Here is a 15,728-nt window from a genome sequence, read left to right on the forward strand (position 1 = left end):
TCGTTAACTTTTGCAAAAAAGAATTCCGATCCATTAGTAATGTTTCACTTCAAATTTCTCCTCAGAGAAAATGATTAGTATCTCTTGCTGGAAAAAAAGAACCAGTAATGGCAATTTTCCCCTCTATTTCCCTCTCTTCTTCCACTGATACTCATATACTTTGAAAATGAAAATGTTCTGTTCATTCTTTTCTATTGTTTTACTGCTTTTCGTTGGTCAGCTTTTTTAACCCTTTATTGCCCTCTTGATAAAAAGCCCAATCTGGTAGGGCCTGTGGGTAGAGTCGCAACTCCATCGCGATCAGTGGCGGCTCGCAGAGGGAGTGCTGCGTGGCGGTAGGTCGTGGAGGGGGAGGGGCAGGGAGGGGGCGTAGTGTAGTCAGCATACGACGGCCAGGAATACAGTAAGTAAATAAATAAATAAAACGATTTACCTTGAGCTTGCTGCATCACCGAGTTGTTACAGATTTTATAGTAATAATAATACATTTTTTCAAATACATTTCCGATCTAATCACAGCAGTGATTAGAAAAATTATTTTTTTACTTTATGGTAGCTCTAAACTAGTATATTTAAAAAAAAATCCATCAACAACCTATTTGTAACCCATCCCCAACACTGGTTTGCTTCAGTTTTAATAGCAACCTGTTTTGAAATATACTACTGCAGTGTTTCCCAAACTGTGGTCCGCGGACCCCCAGGGGTCCGTGACACATTCCTAGGGGGTCCACAGCAGCAGTTTTAAAAGCACTGCAAAGTTCCTTCTATAATTAACAGTTTTCAAGCAACAATAAGCGTGTCAAGATAATACCAGTGATTAATGTACCTGCTGGAGAGAGATGAGAGTTTTGTCCTGTGGCAGCTTTGACTTACCTAATGTAGTACAGAGGGTTAATGTGTCTACTGCAAAGAACGTGTACCATGCATTTTAAAAAACAGTATTTTATGTGCATAGGTGAGTGGGTTACTGCTTTTGTCACAGAGATTCTTTTGTTACTGTGAGGTTCATAAGTGACAACCGTAAACTAGCAGAGGGACCTATAAACTTTCATCAAAGAGCTGCTTGCAAACTGCATGGTCCAAGTTAGTATCTTATGTTTTTTCCCAGTCTTTCATTATCCTGATGCTGCTAAAAGGTTATTTGGGTGGAAATAAATTTTTACTGTTACGGTCAATGCTAACCACTGTGTTATGTTCTGAATCCCAAGTTTATGCTTCTTCAGACCAAGCACTCTTTCAAAATGCCTACCAGTATGAATGACATGTGAATCCTACACCATGTAGTTCCCTTTGCCTTATGTAACATTTTCTATACACTGATTAACATGTATGATTCATCGTCTCTATATGTGTGTGATGTAAAGTGCTCTGACATCCTACAAAGGTACAAGAGATGCTATAAAACAAATGAAATACATGTGATAAACGGGGCTATGGAGAGATGAGAGGCACTGTTGGAGGGTGATAATAAGGGAATCATTGAAGAACCCCAACAAAGATTGTTGTATCTTGGTGCATAGTAAGGACTTCATTTACTATTCGTTAAAAGCTAATACAATCCAATATATAATGATAAATGTGTTTTAGACTGCACCATTGCTTCCTACATTTCTTCGGGGGAGATTCTCCCAAAGCCCCCTTTGTTGTAGTCAGGCTCACTCACTGCACTTGGTGTGCACCGTATGGGGTCTGGTCTGAAAACATTTGCCAGGGCTGCTTTGGGTTTCCAGTCTGGACCTGGCAGGAGCAGGAGCCTGGTGCTGCAAAATAAAAACAACGGAACCAGGGTACGGAACCAATGTCAGCGGGCTCGATAAATCTCGCCTCGGTGCCTCTCTAACCATGGGTCCCACGCTGCAACTCTGGGCAATAGCTTGCTTAATCTCCACAACGGCCCCCTCGCTGCTGGGTATGCCTGGCTTCACCTTGGGGATGCCCAACAGGGACCATCTCACAGGGAAAGCCAGGGCGGGTTCCCCAGCGGCACACAGCGCCAAGAAACCATGCGGTGAACGTGCGCTCTACAAATTCAGACTAACATAACATAACATAACCATATAAAAGTTAGTCACAGAGATGCAGCACCAACCTTCCCATTAAAAGGTTTTTTGTGTGCAAAGTCTTTGAATATAAAATAATAAGTGGGATATTTACACCAGAAGTGGCAGAGCGTGCTGTTAGCCTCCTTGGCTTAACGACACTGCGCCACTTCAGAAAAGCAGGACTGCACCATATTTACAAGAATATGGTGGAGTCCTGAGTTTCCTCCCGTGCTGGCGGCAATGCAGGCACGCTTGCACCATAGTGCAAGGGTGTTTGCGTGCAGGAGAAGATTATTTATTATTATTATTATAATTGCATTTATTGAGCGCGCAGCTACCCGGAGGTTTCCCGGCGCTAAAGAAAAACAGAAAGGTCCCCCTTCCTGCACATAAACAATCTTGAAATGCAGTTGTGTCACTTCTATGTGTGCTGCTTAATGCGAAATGCAAAATCAAGGGGTATTGCGGTGGACCGCCCACCACAACACCCACTGCCCACCCCTTTAACGCTAAGCATTGTGTGAAAGGAGGCCTTATTTACAAAGCAGTGTTAAGCCATGTTAAGTGGCTTAAAACTGCCTTGTAAATAAGGCGAAGCCCCTATTGCAATGGGATTGTCACAAAAAGTGATGTTCCCATGGCGATAGGGGCTTGTAAATATGCCCCTAAAATCCTTAGTAATTTGAGTATTTGTTTTTTGTGCACGTGTGTTTATTTATTTATCTTATTACTGTTATAATGTTTGAAATTGAAATCATACAAATTGCTTGGGGGTCCCCGGCTTCCAGTGGTGGCTCAATGTGGGTCCTCAGGAGTCAAACGTTTGGGAACCACTGATTTACCGCACCCAATCAAATTCGTAATTTTGTGAAACCAACTCCACTCCTCCATTTTAACTGTCTTTCATTCTACCGTCTGTCACATTCAGCTGCAGCCATCCCCTGATTGCTGCTGCTCCTTCCTAGAAAATGCTTAGAGTGTGGATTGTGGGTCACAGCTACATCTTCTGGGCCAGAGAGTGTGCTAGAAAGTATGGTATTGACAGCGACTTGGGTTTGGGTAATGTGGATATTAAATGGATTGACCAGAGAGGGTCAAAGTGTCAGCAGTTGCTGCCTTTGGTCGAGAGCATTGCAGATTGCGATCATCCAGACCTCTTAATAGTGCATAGTGGTGTCAATGAATTTGGCATTCTTACTGGGGTTGGCTCGGAAATCACAATGAAGGAAACCTTTTGCCAATTAATGGCACTTTCCCTTGCACTGTCTTGGTTTACTCCAATATATGCCAAAGGCAGAAATGGAAGTGGTCAAATCAGTTCTGTCCACAGATTGACAAAGTCAGGAAACATGTTAATAAAGCTAATCCTGCATTCCTCAGAGATCTTAACATGGACTCTAGCTACAACAACAATCCTCATTTTCACATGCATGGAATTAACAGAAGTGATGGAGTTCACTTTACAGATGAAGGCAACATGGTGTTTCTCAGAAACTTGAAACTTTGCATCCGGTCTTATAAGTAGCTGACACACATTTACAATGAAAAAAAGGCTACCCTCAGAGCCACCCTATTGCCCAAAACTAAATAATACTTATTTTAAATCCTTTTACTTAAAAAAAATCTGGAGTTGCGACTCTGTAGCAGCTCCACAAAGCAAAAGCACAAATTCAATGTACAATAACACATTTAGAATGTATAACTATTATTTTCATACTATACATATTATAAACACTTTGGGACTCATTTTGTTTGTGTCTAACTGGGTGAATAGGTGGATGTACAAGTCTGAGTAGGCCTATAAGTACATATATCAGTTCCTTAGTGAAAATGTGAGTAGTGGTAAGAATCTGTGAGTGGGTATGTGAGTGGGTGCATGAGTCTCTGAGTGTGTATGTGAGTGAATATGTGAGTATCACAGTGTGTCTGTTAGTGGGTGTATGTGTCTCTGAGTGGGGATTGAATGGGTGAGTGGCTGAGTTTTTCTGTGAGCAGGTGGATGAGTATCTGAGTGGGTCTGTGAATGAGTGTATTACTCTCTGAGTGGGTCTGTCAGAGGATATATGAATTTTTAAGGGGGTTTGTGAGTGGAACTGTGAGTTTCTGAGTGGGTCTGTGAGTGGATATGTGAGTGTCCGTGTAGGTCTGTGAGTGGGTGCATAATTGTGGCAGTGGGTCTATGCATAGGTGCATAAGTCTCTGAGTGGGTCTGTGAATGAGTGTATTACTCTCTGAGTGGGTCTGTCAGAGGATGTATGAGTTTTTGAGGGGGTTTGTGAGTAGAACTGTGAGTCTCTGAGTGGGCCTGTGAGTGGATATGTAAGTGTCCGTGTAGGTCTGTGAGTGGGTGCATAATTGTGGCAGTGGGTCTATGCATAGGTGCATAAGTCTCTGAGTGGGTCTGTGAATGAGTGTATTACTCTCTGAGTGGGTCTGTCAGAGGATGTATGAGTTTTTGAGGGGGTTTGTGAGTGGAACTGTGAGTTTCTGAGTGGGTCTGTGAGTGGATATGTGAGTGTCCGTGTAGGTCTGTGAGTGGGTGCATAATTGTGGCAGTGGGTCTATGCATAGGTGCATAAGTCTCTGAGTGGGTCTGTGAATGAGTGTATTACTCTCTGAGTGGGTCTGTCAGAGGATGTATGAGTTTTTGAGGGGGTTTGTGAGTAGAACTGTGAGTCTCTGAGTGGGCCTGTGAGTGGATATGTAAGTGTCCGTGTAGGTCTGTGAGTGGGTGCATAATTGTGGCAGTGGGTCTATGCATAGGTGCATAAGTCTCTGAGTGGGTCTGTGAATGAGTGTATTACTCTCTGAGTGGGTCTGTCAGAGGATGTATGAGTTTTTGAGGGGGTTTGTGAGTGGAACTGTGAGTTTCTGAGTGGGTCTGTGAGTGGATATGTGAGTGTCCGTGTAGGTCTGTGAGTGGGTGCATAATTGTGGCAGTGGGTCTATGCATAGGTGCATAAGTCTCTGAGTGGGTCTGTGAATGAGTGTATTACTCTCTGAGTTGGTCTGTCAGAGGATGTATGAGTTTTTGAGGGGGTTTGTGAGTAGAACTGTGAGTCTCTGAGTGGGCCTGTGAGTGGATATGTAAGTGTCCGTGTAGGTCTGTGAGTGGGTGCATAACTGTGGCAATGGGTCTGTGCATAGGTGCATAAGTCTCTGAGTGGGTCTGTGAATGAGTGTATTACTCTCTGAGTGGGTCTGTCAGAGGATGTATGAGTTTTTGAGGGGGTTTGTGAGTGGAACTGTGAGTTTCTGAGTGGGTCTGTGAGTGGATATGTGAGTGTCCGTGTAGGTCTGTGAGTGGGTGCATAACTGTGGCAATGGGTCTGTGCATAGGTGCATAAGTCTCTGAGTGGGTCTGTGAATGAGTGTATTACTCTCTGAGTTGGTCTGTCAGAGGATGTATGAGTTTTTGAGGGGGTTTGTGAGTAGAACTGTGAGTCTCTGAGTGGGCCTGTGAGTGGATATGTAAGTGTCCGTGTAGGTCTGTGAGTGGGTGCATAACTGTGGCAATGGGTCTGTGCATAGGTGCATAAGTCTCTGAGTGGGTCTGTGAATGAGTGTATTACTCTCTGAGTGGGTCTGTCAGAGGATGTATGAGTTTTTAAGGGGGTTTGTGAGTGGAACTGTGAGTTTCTGAGTGGGTCTGTGAGTGGATATGTGAGTGTCCGTGTAGGTCTGTGAGTGGGTGCATAATTGTGGCAGTGGGTCTATGCATAGGTGCATAAGTCTCTGAGTGGGTCTGTGAATGAGTGTATTACTCTCTGAGTTGGTCTGTCAGAGGATGTATGAGTTTTTGAGGGGGTTTGTGAGTAGAACTGTGAGTCTCTGAGTGGGCCTGTGAGTGGATATGTAAGTGTCCGTGTAGGTCTGTGAGTGGGTGCATAATTGTGGCAGTGGGTCTATGCATAGGTGCATAAGTCTCTGAGTGGGTCTGTGAGTGGGTGTATGAGTCACTGAGGGAGAATGTGAGGTGGTACGTCAGTGTTTGAATGCATCTGTGAGTGGATCCATGGGTTTCTAACTGGGTCTGTGAGTGTCTCAGTGGGTCTTTGACAGGGTGTATTAGTCTCTGAGTGGATCTGTAAGTGAGTGCATGAATTTCTCTGTGAGTCTACCAGTGGGTGCATGAGTTTCTGAGTGGGTCTGTGAGTGGGTGTGTGAGTCTTTGAGTGGGTCTCTGAGTGGGTGAGTGACTGTCCGAGTGGTTCTGTGACTGGGTGAGTGGGTCTGTGAGTGGTTGCATGAGACTCTGAGTGGGTCTGTGAGAGAGTGTGTGAGTGTCTCAGTGGGTCTGGGAGTGGGTGCATGAGTCTGTCAGTAGGTCTCTGCGTGTGTGACTGAGGCCTACCCACAGCCAGCAGCAAAGGGGACAGGCAGATCAGGCCATGGAGCATAATTAAGGCAACTGTTTAAAGAATGAAAATGAAATGTAGATTTTCATTCTTCTGCTCTGTTTTTGTAGCTGTACAGTGACAAGCAGAAAGGAGATATTTATGGCAACATGCTTATTTTTTGCACTTTTTAGGTAAACATTTAAAAGTTAGAATGTTTCTTTATGTGCCGACACATTTCAAGCTACTGTGATATTGTATTTAAAAGAACTGACTTGTATTAAACTGATTCTAATATGGTGTGTTTAACTTTGCACGAGAGAACCTATTTTTATTCTTAATGTTTAGAAACATGTACTCTCTTTCATAGTGAAAGAGCTATGCACCTGGTATGTAAATGTTGACCATGTATTATAAGAAATAAATTACCCCCTATCGTTCATGATATTGATATTGCAAGTCACCCTGCAGTTTCATAATCTTATAAAGAAACTCAGTATTCAGCTTAGTTCCTCTATTCGCTCATCTATGTGGATGTGAAGATGACCGAACAGAGTATTTATCATATGAGTGGGACTATTACATGTAAATTGTGAAGGAAAACATATGATTGCTCCGTACTCATAGTTGACTCCTGCTTCACCTGTCACTTGGATTTTAGGTAAATTCCAGGTTGCACTATGGTAGTAGAAATACCTTTTGTGAAATCCTAGTGGTGAAGACTGGAGACCTCCAATGGCCAGGAAGCAAGCTCAGCAGCTTATGTTATGTACACAATTTAGGTGAATTTTTCTGCCTTACTGTTGCTTGCTACACATTCATTTATTTATGGCATTTCTCTGACCTGCACTCTATGCTCTATCTCATGGGCTTGCTGGGATATCTACTCTTTGCCTGAGATGAACTTATTACTCATACAGACATTTTGGAACTGCTTTCCAACTGCTTTGTGCTGTTTTGGAAATATAGGATTTGAACTCACTTGTCTGATTAGTGATGCTCCCATCAGAGCAGGGTAAACAGTGGAAACAGCAGCTAGGACGTCCGAGAGCAGCAGATATCCTGTGTCCAAGGGGACATGTTTCACTGCAGACTGACCTTGGAGCCTGTGAGAGAGACAACAATAGAGTCTGTGTGAGGGAGAGTCATTGAGACAGAGAAGTGGAGGGTAAAATAGAGATGAGAGAGCAAAAGAAGAAATGCACAAAGACAGAGAGAGATAGAGAATACATTCACATTGGAACATAAATTAATGGCAAGATATTTCATTTAAGGAGAGTAAGTGACTTCCAGGATCAAGAAATAATGTGTCATATTAAACAGGCTGTCCACTGGAGTGTCTAGATATACCTTATTTACATGTGGCATTACAGCACTTGCAGAGGGTCATTGAGGAGAAGGAGCCAAATGGATGTTTGCTTAAATGAAGCCAGTTACATGGGAGGTAAATCCAGCTAGCTGTGGCATTCATTAGTAGCAGGTTACATATAGACAAATGCAACCAGTGTATTACTATACTACCTTGTAATTGACATTACTAGGTCGAGATGTACGTATGGTAGCAAGACCTATATTTTGAATAGACAACCATTGTATCCAGTGGTGTAGCTAGGTTGCAAACTCACTGGAGTGACACTTCAGTCTGCCAGCTGCCCCTTACACTCCTCAACCTCATTCGACAGAGTCTGAGTCTGCATCTGCCATATCCAACTCACTACAATTCTCAAGCACACTCTATTGTATTTCCACTTCCTGCACTGCATTTCTGCCCTTCAAAGCCATAACTCCAAAAGGCATTACCAAAGCCAATAGGTTAGGCCCTTGAAAGCTGCATGCATACTCAGACATAACATGCAGGGACCCCGCACTCACGCTGAGGTTCTCCCATAAGCACTTCCCTCACACTGCACTCAGATTGCTACATGCCTCACTTTGCACTTACACAGGCACAACTTTCAACCTGTCAACCACTTACCGTGCACTCACAACAGACAGTGTTAATATTACATTCACACAGACACATCCCCCACAATGCACTCACAACACATGATGGCTGCAGTGCTATCATTCAAGTCCACTGCACACACACAGGTACACATCTCACTAGGAAGGAGAGAGTTTGGGCAGATGGTGGCTTAGGAGAAACAGGCTGAGGAGCTAATTTACAAACCTTGTGTTCTGCCAGAGCATCACTTTCTTTGAAGCTCTGGTGGTGCACAGTACATACCCATATCTACAAGACCACACAAAGCCACCCTGTGTGCCATGGGTATTGTGTTGGGTGTTCCCACGCAAAACACATTCCCAGATTTACAACATAGCATTATTCTGGGAATGCATCAAAACTGTGCGCGTCCCCTGGGGAGGCCTAACGAGGAGAAATTACTGTATTTCTCCTCATTCTTTCCTATTTCTTTGTGTACTGCATTCTGGTGCAAGGATGCCTGCATTGGTGCAAGGCAGTAATTTGAGCGTCAGAGCAGTGGAAGAGGACAGGATTGCAGTCTATCTCATAGATACAAAAGGGGGTGGTGATGGACGGAGCATCTGAATCAATCAAACACTCACACCCAGTCAAGAGATCTGGGTTTAATCCATCACCGTTCTTTAGCCCACTCTGCCACCCCAGCTCGGACATGGCCACATGCAAATCAGTCTGACCCTGTGCCCCATGGAAACAGTCCAGCCCAAACTGCCAAGCCATGCCCTCCCTAGACCGGAAACAAGCCCCGAGGACCGGTTTCTGGCACTGCAGCCGTCCTCAGCCCGGCTTGCTTGAATCCAGTGGCCAAGCGAGCAAGGGACTCACATCTGAGCATACCCTGCCACACTTATGGCGGCCAAAGCGGTACAAAAGGGGGGTGGTGATGGACGGAGCATCGGAATCAATCAATCTCATAGATACAGCATATTGCTGCACTTTCGGTTGACGTAAGGCAGCACAGCAAAATGGCGTGCAGTGCTGCCCTGCATCAAACTATTGTAAATGAGACTCGAGTATCTGGTGTTACTGTCCACTAGTGTAATTCAAAGCTCCTGAAGTACGCTACACAGAAACCTTAAAGTCCACTGAAGTTATATAATTTCCCATAAACCACCCTTGGACCTGCACTTTGTCAGACTGATCTTTGAGCACTTTAACAGAGAATTATCTTTGCATCAAAATAAAGTCTGATATGCCGTCTAAAAAAAGGTGGTGGTTTTCTTTGTAGTGCAAGCATCAGCTAAGATACATTAATAAAGAAAAACTAAAGAAAGCTATGCAAACTAAGGGCCCGATTACGATTTTGGTGAATCCGCATCCTCCGGGCTGGCGGAAGCCACCGCCGGCCCGGAGGATGCGGATTCACCGCTGCGGTGTGTTGGAAGACCCCCGCCAGATTAGGATGGCCGGGGGTCATCCGCAGACGGGTAGACCGTCCGCCGCTTTTCCGCCGCGAGACCGCGGCGGAAAAGCTCTAATATGGTGGTGGTGTCTATCAGACACCGCCAGCCATATTAGGATATGCGCTGGAACATGCCTTTCCGCGGCGGCAATGCCGCCACAAAAAGGCATACGGTCTTTTCTTTGAGGGCCCGTTGCGGGGCCCCAGGGTGAAGGCGGGGTGGGGGTGCACATGGGGGGTACCTATGGTACCCCCCTGCATTTGCATGCATGAAGCGGCAGGCACCGCGCGGTGCCTGCCGCTTTGTGCATGCAAATGCACTGCTTGCATTTTTAACATTGCTGCGGGTGCTGCTTCAAGCAGCATCCGCCGCAATGTTAAACATACAGGATGTGACCGCCAGGATGGCGGTCACATCCTAATTTGCACGGAGGGAACATCGCTGCCCCTGCGGAGGCTCCCTCCACCTCTGGGGTGGCGGACGTACGCAGGATTGCAGCATTCTAAGACTGTGCACCTTTTGGGGAAGTATTTGTTTGCTGACATTACCTCTCGGATGTTGGGCAGAAACTAGATCTAAGCTAAGGATTAGAAATTCAGTACAGAGCATCTGTTATTGCAGCGGACTGTGAGACCTTGGTGAGTAGGAAGAGGGGACGAACAATACTTTGTAAATAGAGTACAATTGAACAAAAAGTAATCTTTTGCTTTATCACCCTATATGCAGCCTTGAAGGTCTTACGGACCCAGCGCAGAGTGTATACCACGCCCTTGAGAGGAATACCGAAAATACAGCCTCTTTATTCTTTTATCCCCTTCCCCTTTTTTCCCCGGGGCACGAATTCACGCAGAGAGTATATTCTTCTCTGTTGGGGGTCGTGTCCGGAGGAATTGGGGGGCTTAGCTTCAGACATCGTCTCCGCTTGGCACAAGAACAAGGTTAGTGGCGTTCTTCTTCCTTGCGCTACTGCCAATCCCGACAGATTGACAAGCCCAAGTATACAAGCCCGGCCTAGACGATGGATATTGGGAACGTGTTGAAATCCGTAGTGGAGAGCCTGGCGGCTTTGCAGCAGGAGGTCAACACGTCCAGAAGTGAGAATCAAGTCCTATATAAGGAAGTTGGTATCCTGCGGAAAGAAGTGTCAGGACTAGCACGTAAGGGCCCTGGAGGGGTTCCCTATATCAAGCTAGCTACTCTGCCACCTCTTGTATCTACTGCACACACTCCTTTGCTGGGAGCTGAGGGGGGTGGGTTTTTTGTGACTCCTCCAACAACATCCTCCCCTTCGGATTCTGTCCCTACAGTACATGTCATACAAAGCACTGGTATCCCGTTGGCGCCCCCAGAAAGATTCTATGGGGACCCCAGGAAGTTTGAGACCTTTTTTGAACCAGTGCAGGTTACACTTTTTATGCAAACCTGAGGTGTTTCAGGATGACTCTGCAAAAACGGCATTTATGATGTCGTATATTGGAGGCAATACCGCAAGTTGGGCTATTCCGCTACTAGAAACGAACGATCCTGTGTTGCACAGTTTTGCTGAATTTTGTCTGGAACTGCGAAAATTGTTTGATAGAAAATCACATATGCTGTCCTTAGACAGAGAATTGTTAACATTGCGACAAGGGTCCCAAGACTTGCTGTCGTATATCACGTCCTTTAATCGGCTAGTGGTCGAAACAGAATGGCCTCCTGCAAAAAGAATATCCATATTCTATCAAGGATTACGAGGGGAGCTCAAAGACGTTTTGGCACAAGTAGTGCAACTACCTACCTCCTGTGAAGACCTTATAGATCTGACAGTCCAGTTAGACCATAGACTCCTGGAACGGAGAGGGGATAAGAACAGAGGAGAAGGTCGTTACTTCTATCCTCGCATAAAAAGCTCTACTGAAGATCATCCTAAGGTGCCTGAAGGGGTAGAGCCTATGCAGATAGGAGGCATACGGGCCCCCTTTCACTGGAAGAAAAGGAGAAGAGACGACGATTGAAGCAATGCCTGTACTGTGGCAAAGGAGGGCATTTCATAAAGGATTGCAGAGCAAGGAATGCTCTGCCTGGACGACCTTTTGTGCCGCGAAGTCAGGCAATTGTAATATCAGGAAGTCCGGCGGAAAACTAGAAAGCCCAAATCAGGAAGAGGTCTCTGCCTTGGGTTATCAACCACAAACGATCTCACCTACGCTTGCTAACACTCTACATCCAGCGGTAGCACATATGAATCTGAAAGTCACCCTGTGGGTCAACTCCCAAGACGCCTTGGACATAGACGCATTGCTTGATTCTGGTGCCACCGGAAATTACATAGATCAGGAATACACCATGGAAATTGGGACAGACCTGAGCTGGTGAAAGCAGTAGACGGAACCGTCCTGTCATCTGGTCCTGTGTCGTACCCTACGCGTTCATTGTTGATGCAGACGAGCCAGAATCACCAAGAACATATCCAATTTGACCTTATAGATGCAACCCAATTCCGTCTTATCTTGGGCATGCCGTGGTTGACTCTCCACGATCCTAAAGTCAGTTGGGCGGCTCGCACAATTACCCTGTCGTCGGATTATTGTAAGGAGAATTGTAGTCAGGAAATGCCTTGCTCCAACGTTATCCGCACCACACCATCTGTGTGTCTGGCGACAGAATGTTCTGGAGTACATTATTGCTGTGCCACCATCCTTCCTGAGGAGTACAAGGAATATCGTTCCTTGTTCGATAAACAAAAGGCTACCGACCTGCCTCCACATCGGGTTTATGATTGCCGCATCGAACTAATGCCCGGAGCAGATATTCCATGTAGTCGGGTGTATGCCATGACTGAAAAGGAGACGCAGTACTTGAGGAACTACATTGATGAAATTCTGGCAACCGGTTTTATCCGGCATTCAACCTCCCCTGCTTCATCCCCAATGTTTTTTATTTCGAAGAAAGATTGCGACGAATTGAGGCCCTGTAACGATTATAGGGCTATCAATAGAGTAACAGTCAAGAATCGCTACCCTCTCCCTTTAATACCAGTGCTCTTGGACCAGCTGAAGGGAGCCCGTTTCTTTACTAAACTTGACCTTCGAGGGGCTTATCATTTGGTAAGGGTCCAGAGAGGGGATGAGTGGAAAACTGCGTTTCAAACAAAATGTGGGCTGTTCGAATACAGACTGATGCCATTCGGGCTCTGTAAGGCCCCTGCCTCTTTCCAGTTTTTTATGGATGAGGTGTTGAGAGGATGTCTGGAGACCTTCTGCGTCGTATACATAGACGACATTTTGATCTATTCATCTACCCTTCCGGAGCATATCGAACATGTGAAAACCGTGCTCAGTAAACTGCAGCTTAATTCACTTTATGCAAAGCTTGAGAAATGTCTGTTTCATGTGAAAGAAGTCTCATTCCTTGGTTATGTCATCAACGCACAAGGATTTACAATGGACTCTAGTAAGGTTGATGCTATCACAGGTTGGAGTACCCCTCAGAACGTCAAATCTGTGCAGAGTTTCCTTGGCTTCGCCAATTATTACAGGCGATTTATTAAAGATTTCTCCAAAATCATCCATCCAATATCCAGCCTTTTGAGAAAGAATACCCTGTTTGTTTGGAGCGAGGAGGCAGCTAGATCGTTTCAGTTTTTGAAAGACCAGTTCACTAGGGCTCCTATCCTTCGCCATCCCGATCCTCAGATACCCTTTGTGCTTGAAACGGATGCATCTCAATTTGCAGTCGGAGGGATTTTATCTCAACGTCATCCTGTAACCGGCCAACTACATCCTGTTGCTTATTTTTCGAAGAAGCTCACTCCTTGTGAGATCAATTACGTCATCTCGGATAAGGAACTTCTTGCGATAAAAAGAGCTTGTGAGGAATGGCGCCATTATTTATTGGGAGCGGTTCATACAGTCGAAATCTATACTGATCATAGGAACTTGCTGTTTCTGAAAACTGCAAAGGCGCTTACTCCTCGACAACTACGATGGACACTGTTCTTCTCCGATTTCGATTTCGTCATCAAGTATAAACCAGGGCCACAAAACGGGAAGGCAGATGCCCTTTCTCGCATTGGCGAAACAGAAGAACAGCGAGATTCCAGTACTAACGAACCCCCATTGATCTTGACTGAAACGGGTGATCCGACCTTATCAGTAGCCTTGTTATCTTCACAGGAGTTTCTGGAAGATGTGCGAATCGCCCTAGCTGACACCAACCTACAGGAATGGGTACAGGAAGATCCTGAACATCGTGTAGAAAAAGACGATCTTGCCTATCAAGGCTCTGCTATCTATGTCCCAACAGAGACATTGCAACAACAAGTGTTAAGATGGATTCATGATTCCCCGTTGGGTGGACATTTGGGGATTTATAAAACCATTGCTAGCGTGGAACGTTCCTTTTGGTGGCCCCGATTCCGAGAAGATGTACGGTATTTTATAAAGAACTGTGCTGTCTGTGTTCAAGGAAAGTCCATTCATGTAAAACCTATTGGACTTCTTAGACCTTTACCTATTCCTCCAAAACCCTGGCATACTCTATCAATGGACTTCGTAGTCGAAAGGGCACCTTGCGATGAAATGACTGTGATCTTGGTGGTGGTAGACCATTTGACAAAAATGGGGCATTTTATACCGTTGGCTGGCCTGCCCACCTCAGCGGAACTGGCAGTGGTGTTCCTTCAGCATATTGTTCGCGCTCATGGCATTCCTTGTGTGCTTATAACCGACAGAGGAACCCAGTTTACTTCCCGTTTCGGGAAGACTCTTTGGAAAACTTTGGATATCGATGCACGACTCTCCTCCTCCTACCATATCCAGACTGATGGTAAAACGGAACACCTGAATCAGACGCTAGAGCAGTATCTTCATTGTTTTACCGTGCAGAATAACATGGAATGGACTAAGTTGATTTGGATGGCAGAATTTGCCTATAATAACGCTATACACTCCACTCTGGGTTGTCCCCCTTTTTTTTGTCTTTTTGGCTATCACCCTAATGCACTCCCATTCGAAGTACCTGTGCACTCACCTTTACCTAGCATACATGAACACCACGCACATCTCAAGGCGGTGTTAATCGCTGCAAAGCATAGCCTGGCCACTGCTCAGTCCTCACAGAAACGCTTTGCAGATAGGAGAAGGACACTCGAACCAGATTACAAGGTGGGGGACAGGGTATGGCTTTCCACAAAAAACCTTCATCTAAAAGGGGAGAATAAGTTGAAGCCTAAATATGTAGGGCCATATAGTGTAGTCGAGGTTATCAACCCAGTGGCTATGAAATTGTCCCTTCCTGGCTCATGGAAGATCCATCCAGTATTTCATGTTTCCCTCCTTCAACCTTGTCCTCCTGGTATGAGACTCTCGGATAGGCCCCTCCATGTTGAGGTGGATGGGCAGGAGGAATATGAAGTACAGTCCATTCTTGACTCTCGTATGGTTAGAGGTAAGGTTCAGTATCTGGTGGAATGGAAGGGTTATGGGCCTGAGGAGAGAACCTGGGAACCTGTGAGCAATCTCAACTGTCCGGTGTTGGTGGATCTGTTCCATGAATTGCACCCGGGTAGGCCGGGATGACCGCCGGGTCGGCTGTCCTTGAGAGGGGGTTCTGTAGCGAATCTGAGGTTGAAGGGACTGATGCCCTATCATGCACGAAAAGCGGGTAGTGTCCCTAGGACTACAGCTACCAGCATGCCTTGGGACCTTTTCTGCAGACATAAGCCCCTCCTTCACAGGGGAAAGGTGCTTGTCAATTAACCTGCTTACAGATAGGAATGGCGGATGGTGATCCCCGCCGGATTCCAGCGTGAAGACTCAAGCCTCGTTGGAGAGTTCCAGCTTTCTCGTTTTGGACGTGGTAAAGCCCAGACCTCTGGAGTATCGGAGGGTGTTTATGACAATCACCACGTAGTACAGCGGAGGGAGAGCGGGCTCGCCTCCTTCACCCTGACCTTTTTCCTGGAGAACCGAAAAATCCCTGT

The 15,728-nt window shown here is 45.7% G+C and overlaps 1 protein-coding gene across 1 annotated transcript in view; it reads right to left on the reverse strand.

Annotated features, from left to right (window-relative positions):
* The window catches only part of LOC144785337 (extracellular calcium-sensing receptor-like), a 112,520-nt gene that overhangs the window by 65,196 nt on the left and 31,596 nt on the right, over positions 1-15,728 (reverse strand). Inside the window, exon 4 of the mRNA XM_078664299.1 lies at positions 7,362-7,485. Within this exon, the coding sequence (XP_078520425.1) occupies positions 7,362-7,485 (124 nt within the window). The remainder of the gene's footprint in view (positions 1-7,361; positions 7,486-15,728) is intronic.

The sequence above is a fragment of the Lissotriton helveticus genome, chromosome 10 (assembly GCF_964261635.1).
Source record: "Lissotriton helveticus chromosome 10, aLisHel1.1, whole genome shotgun sequence".
Taxonomy (NCBI): Eukaryota; Metazoa; Chordata; class Amphibia; order Caudata; family Salamandridae; genus Lissotriton; species Lissotriton helveticus.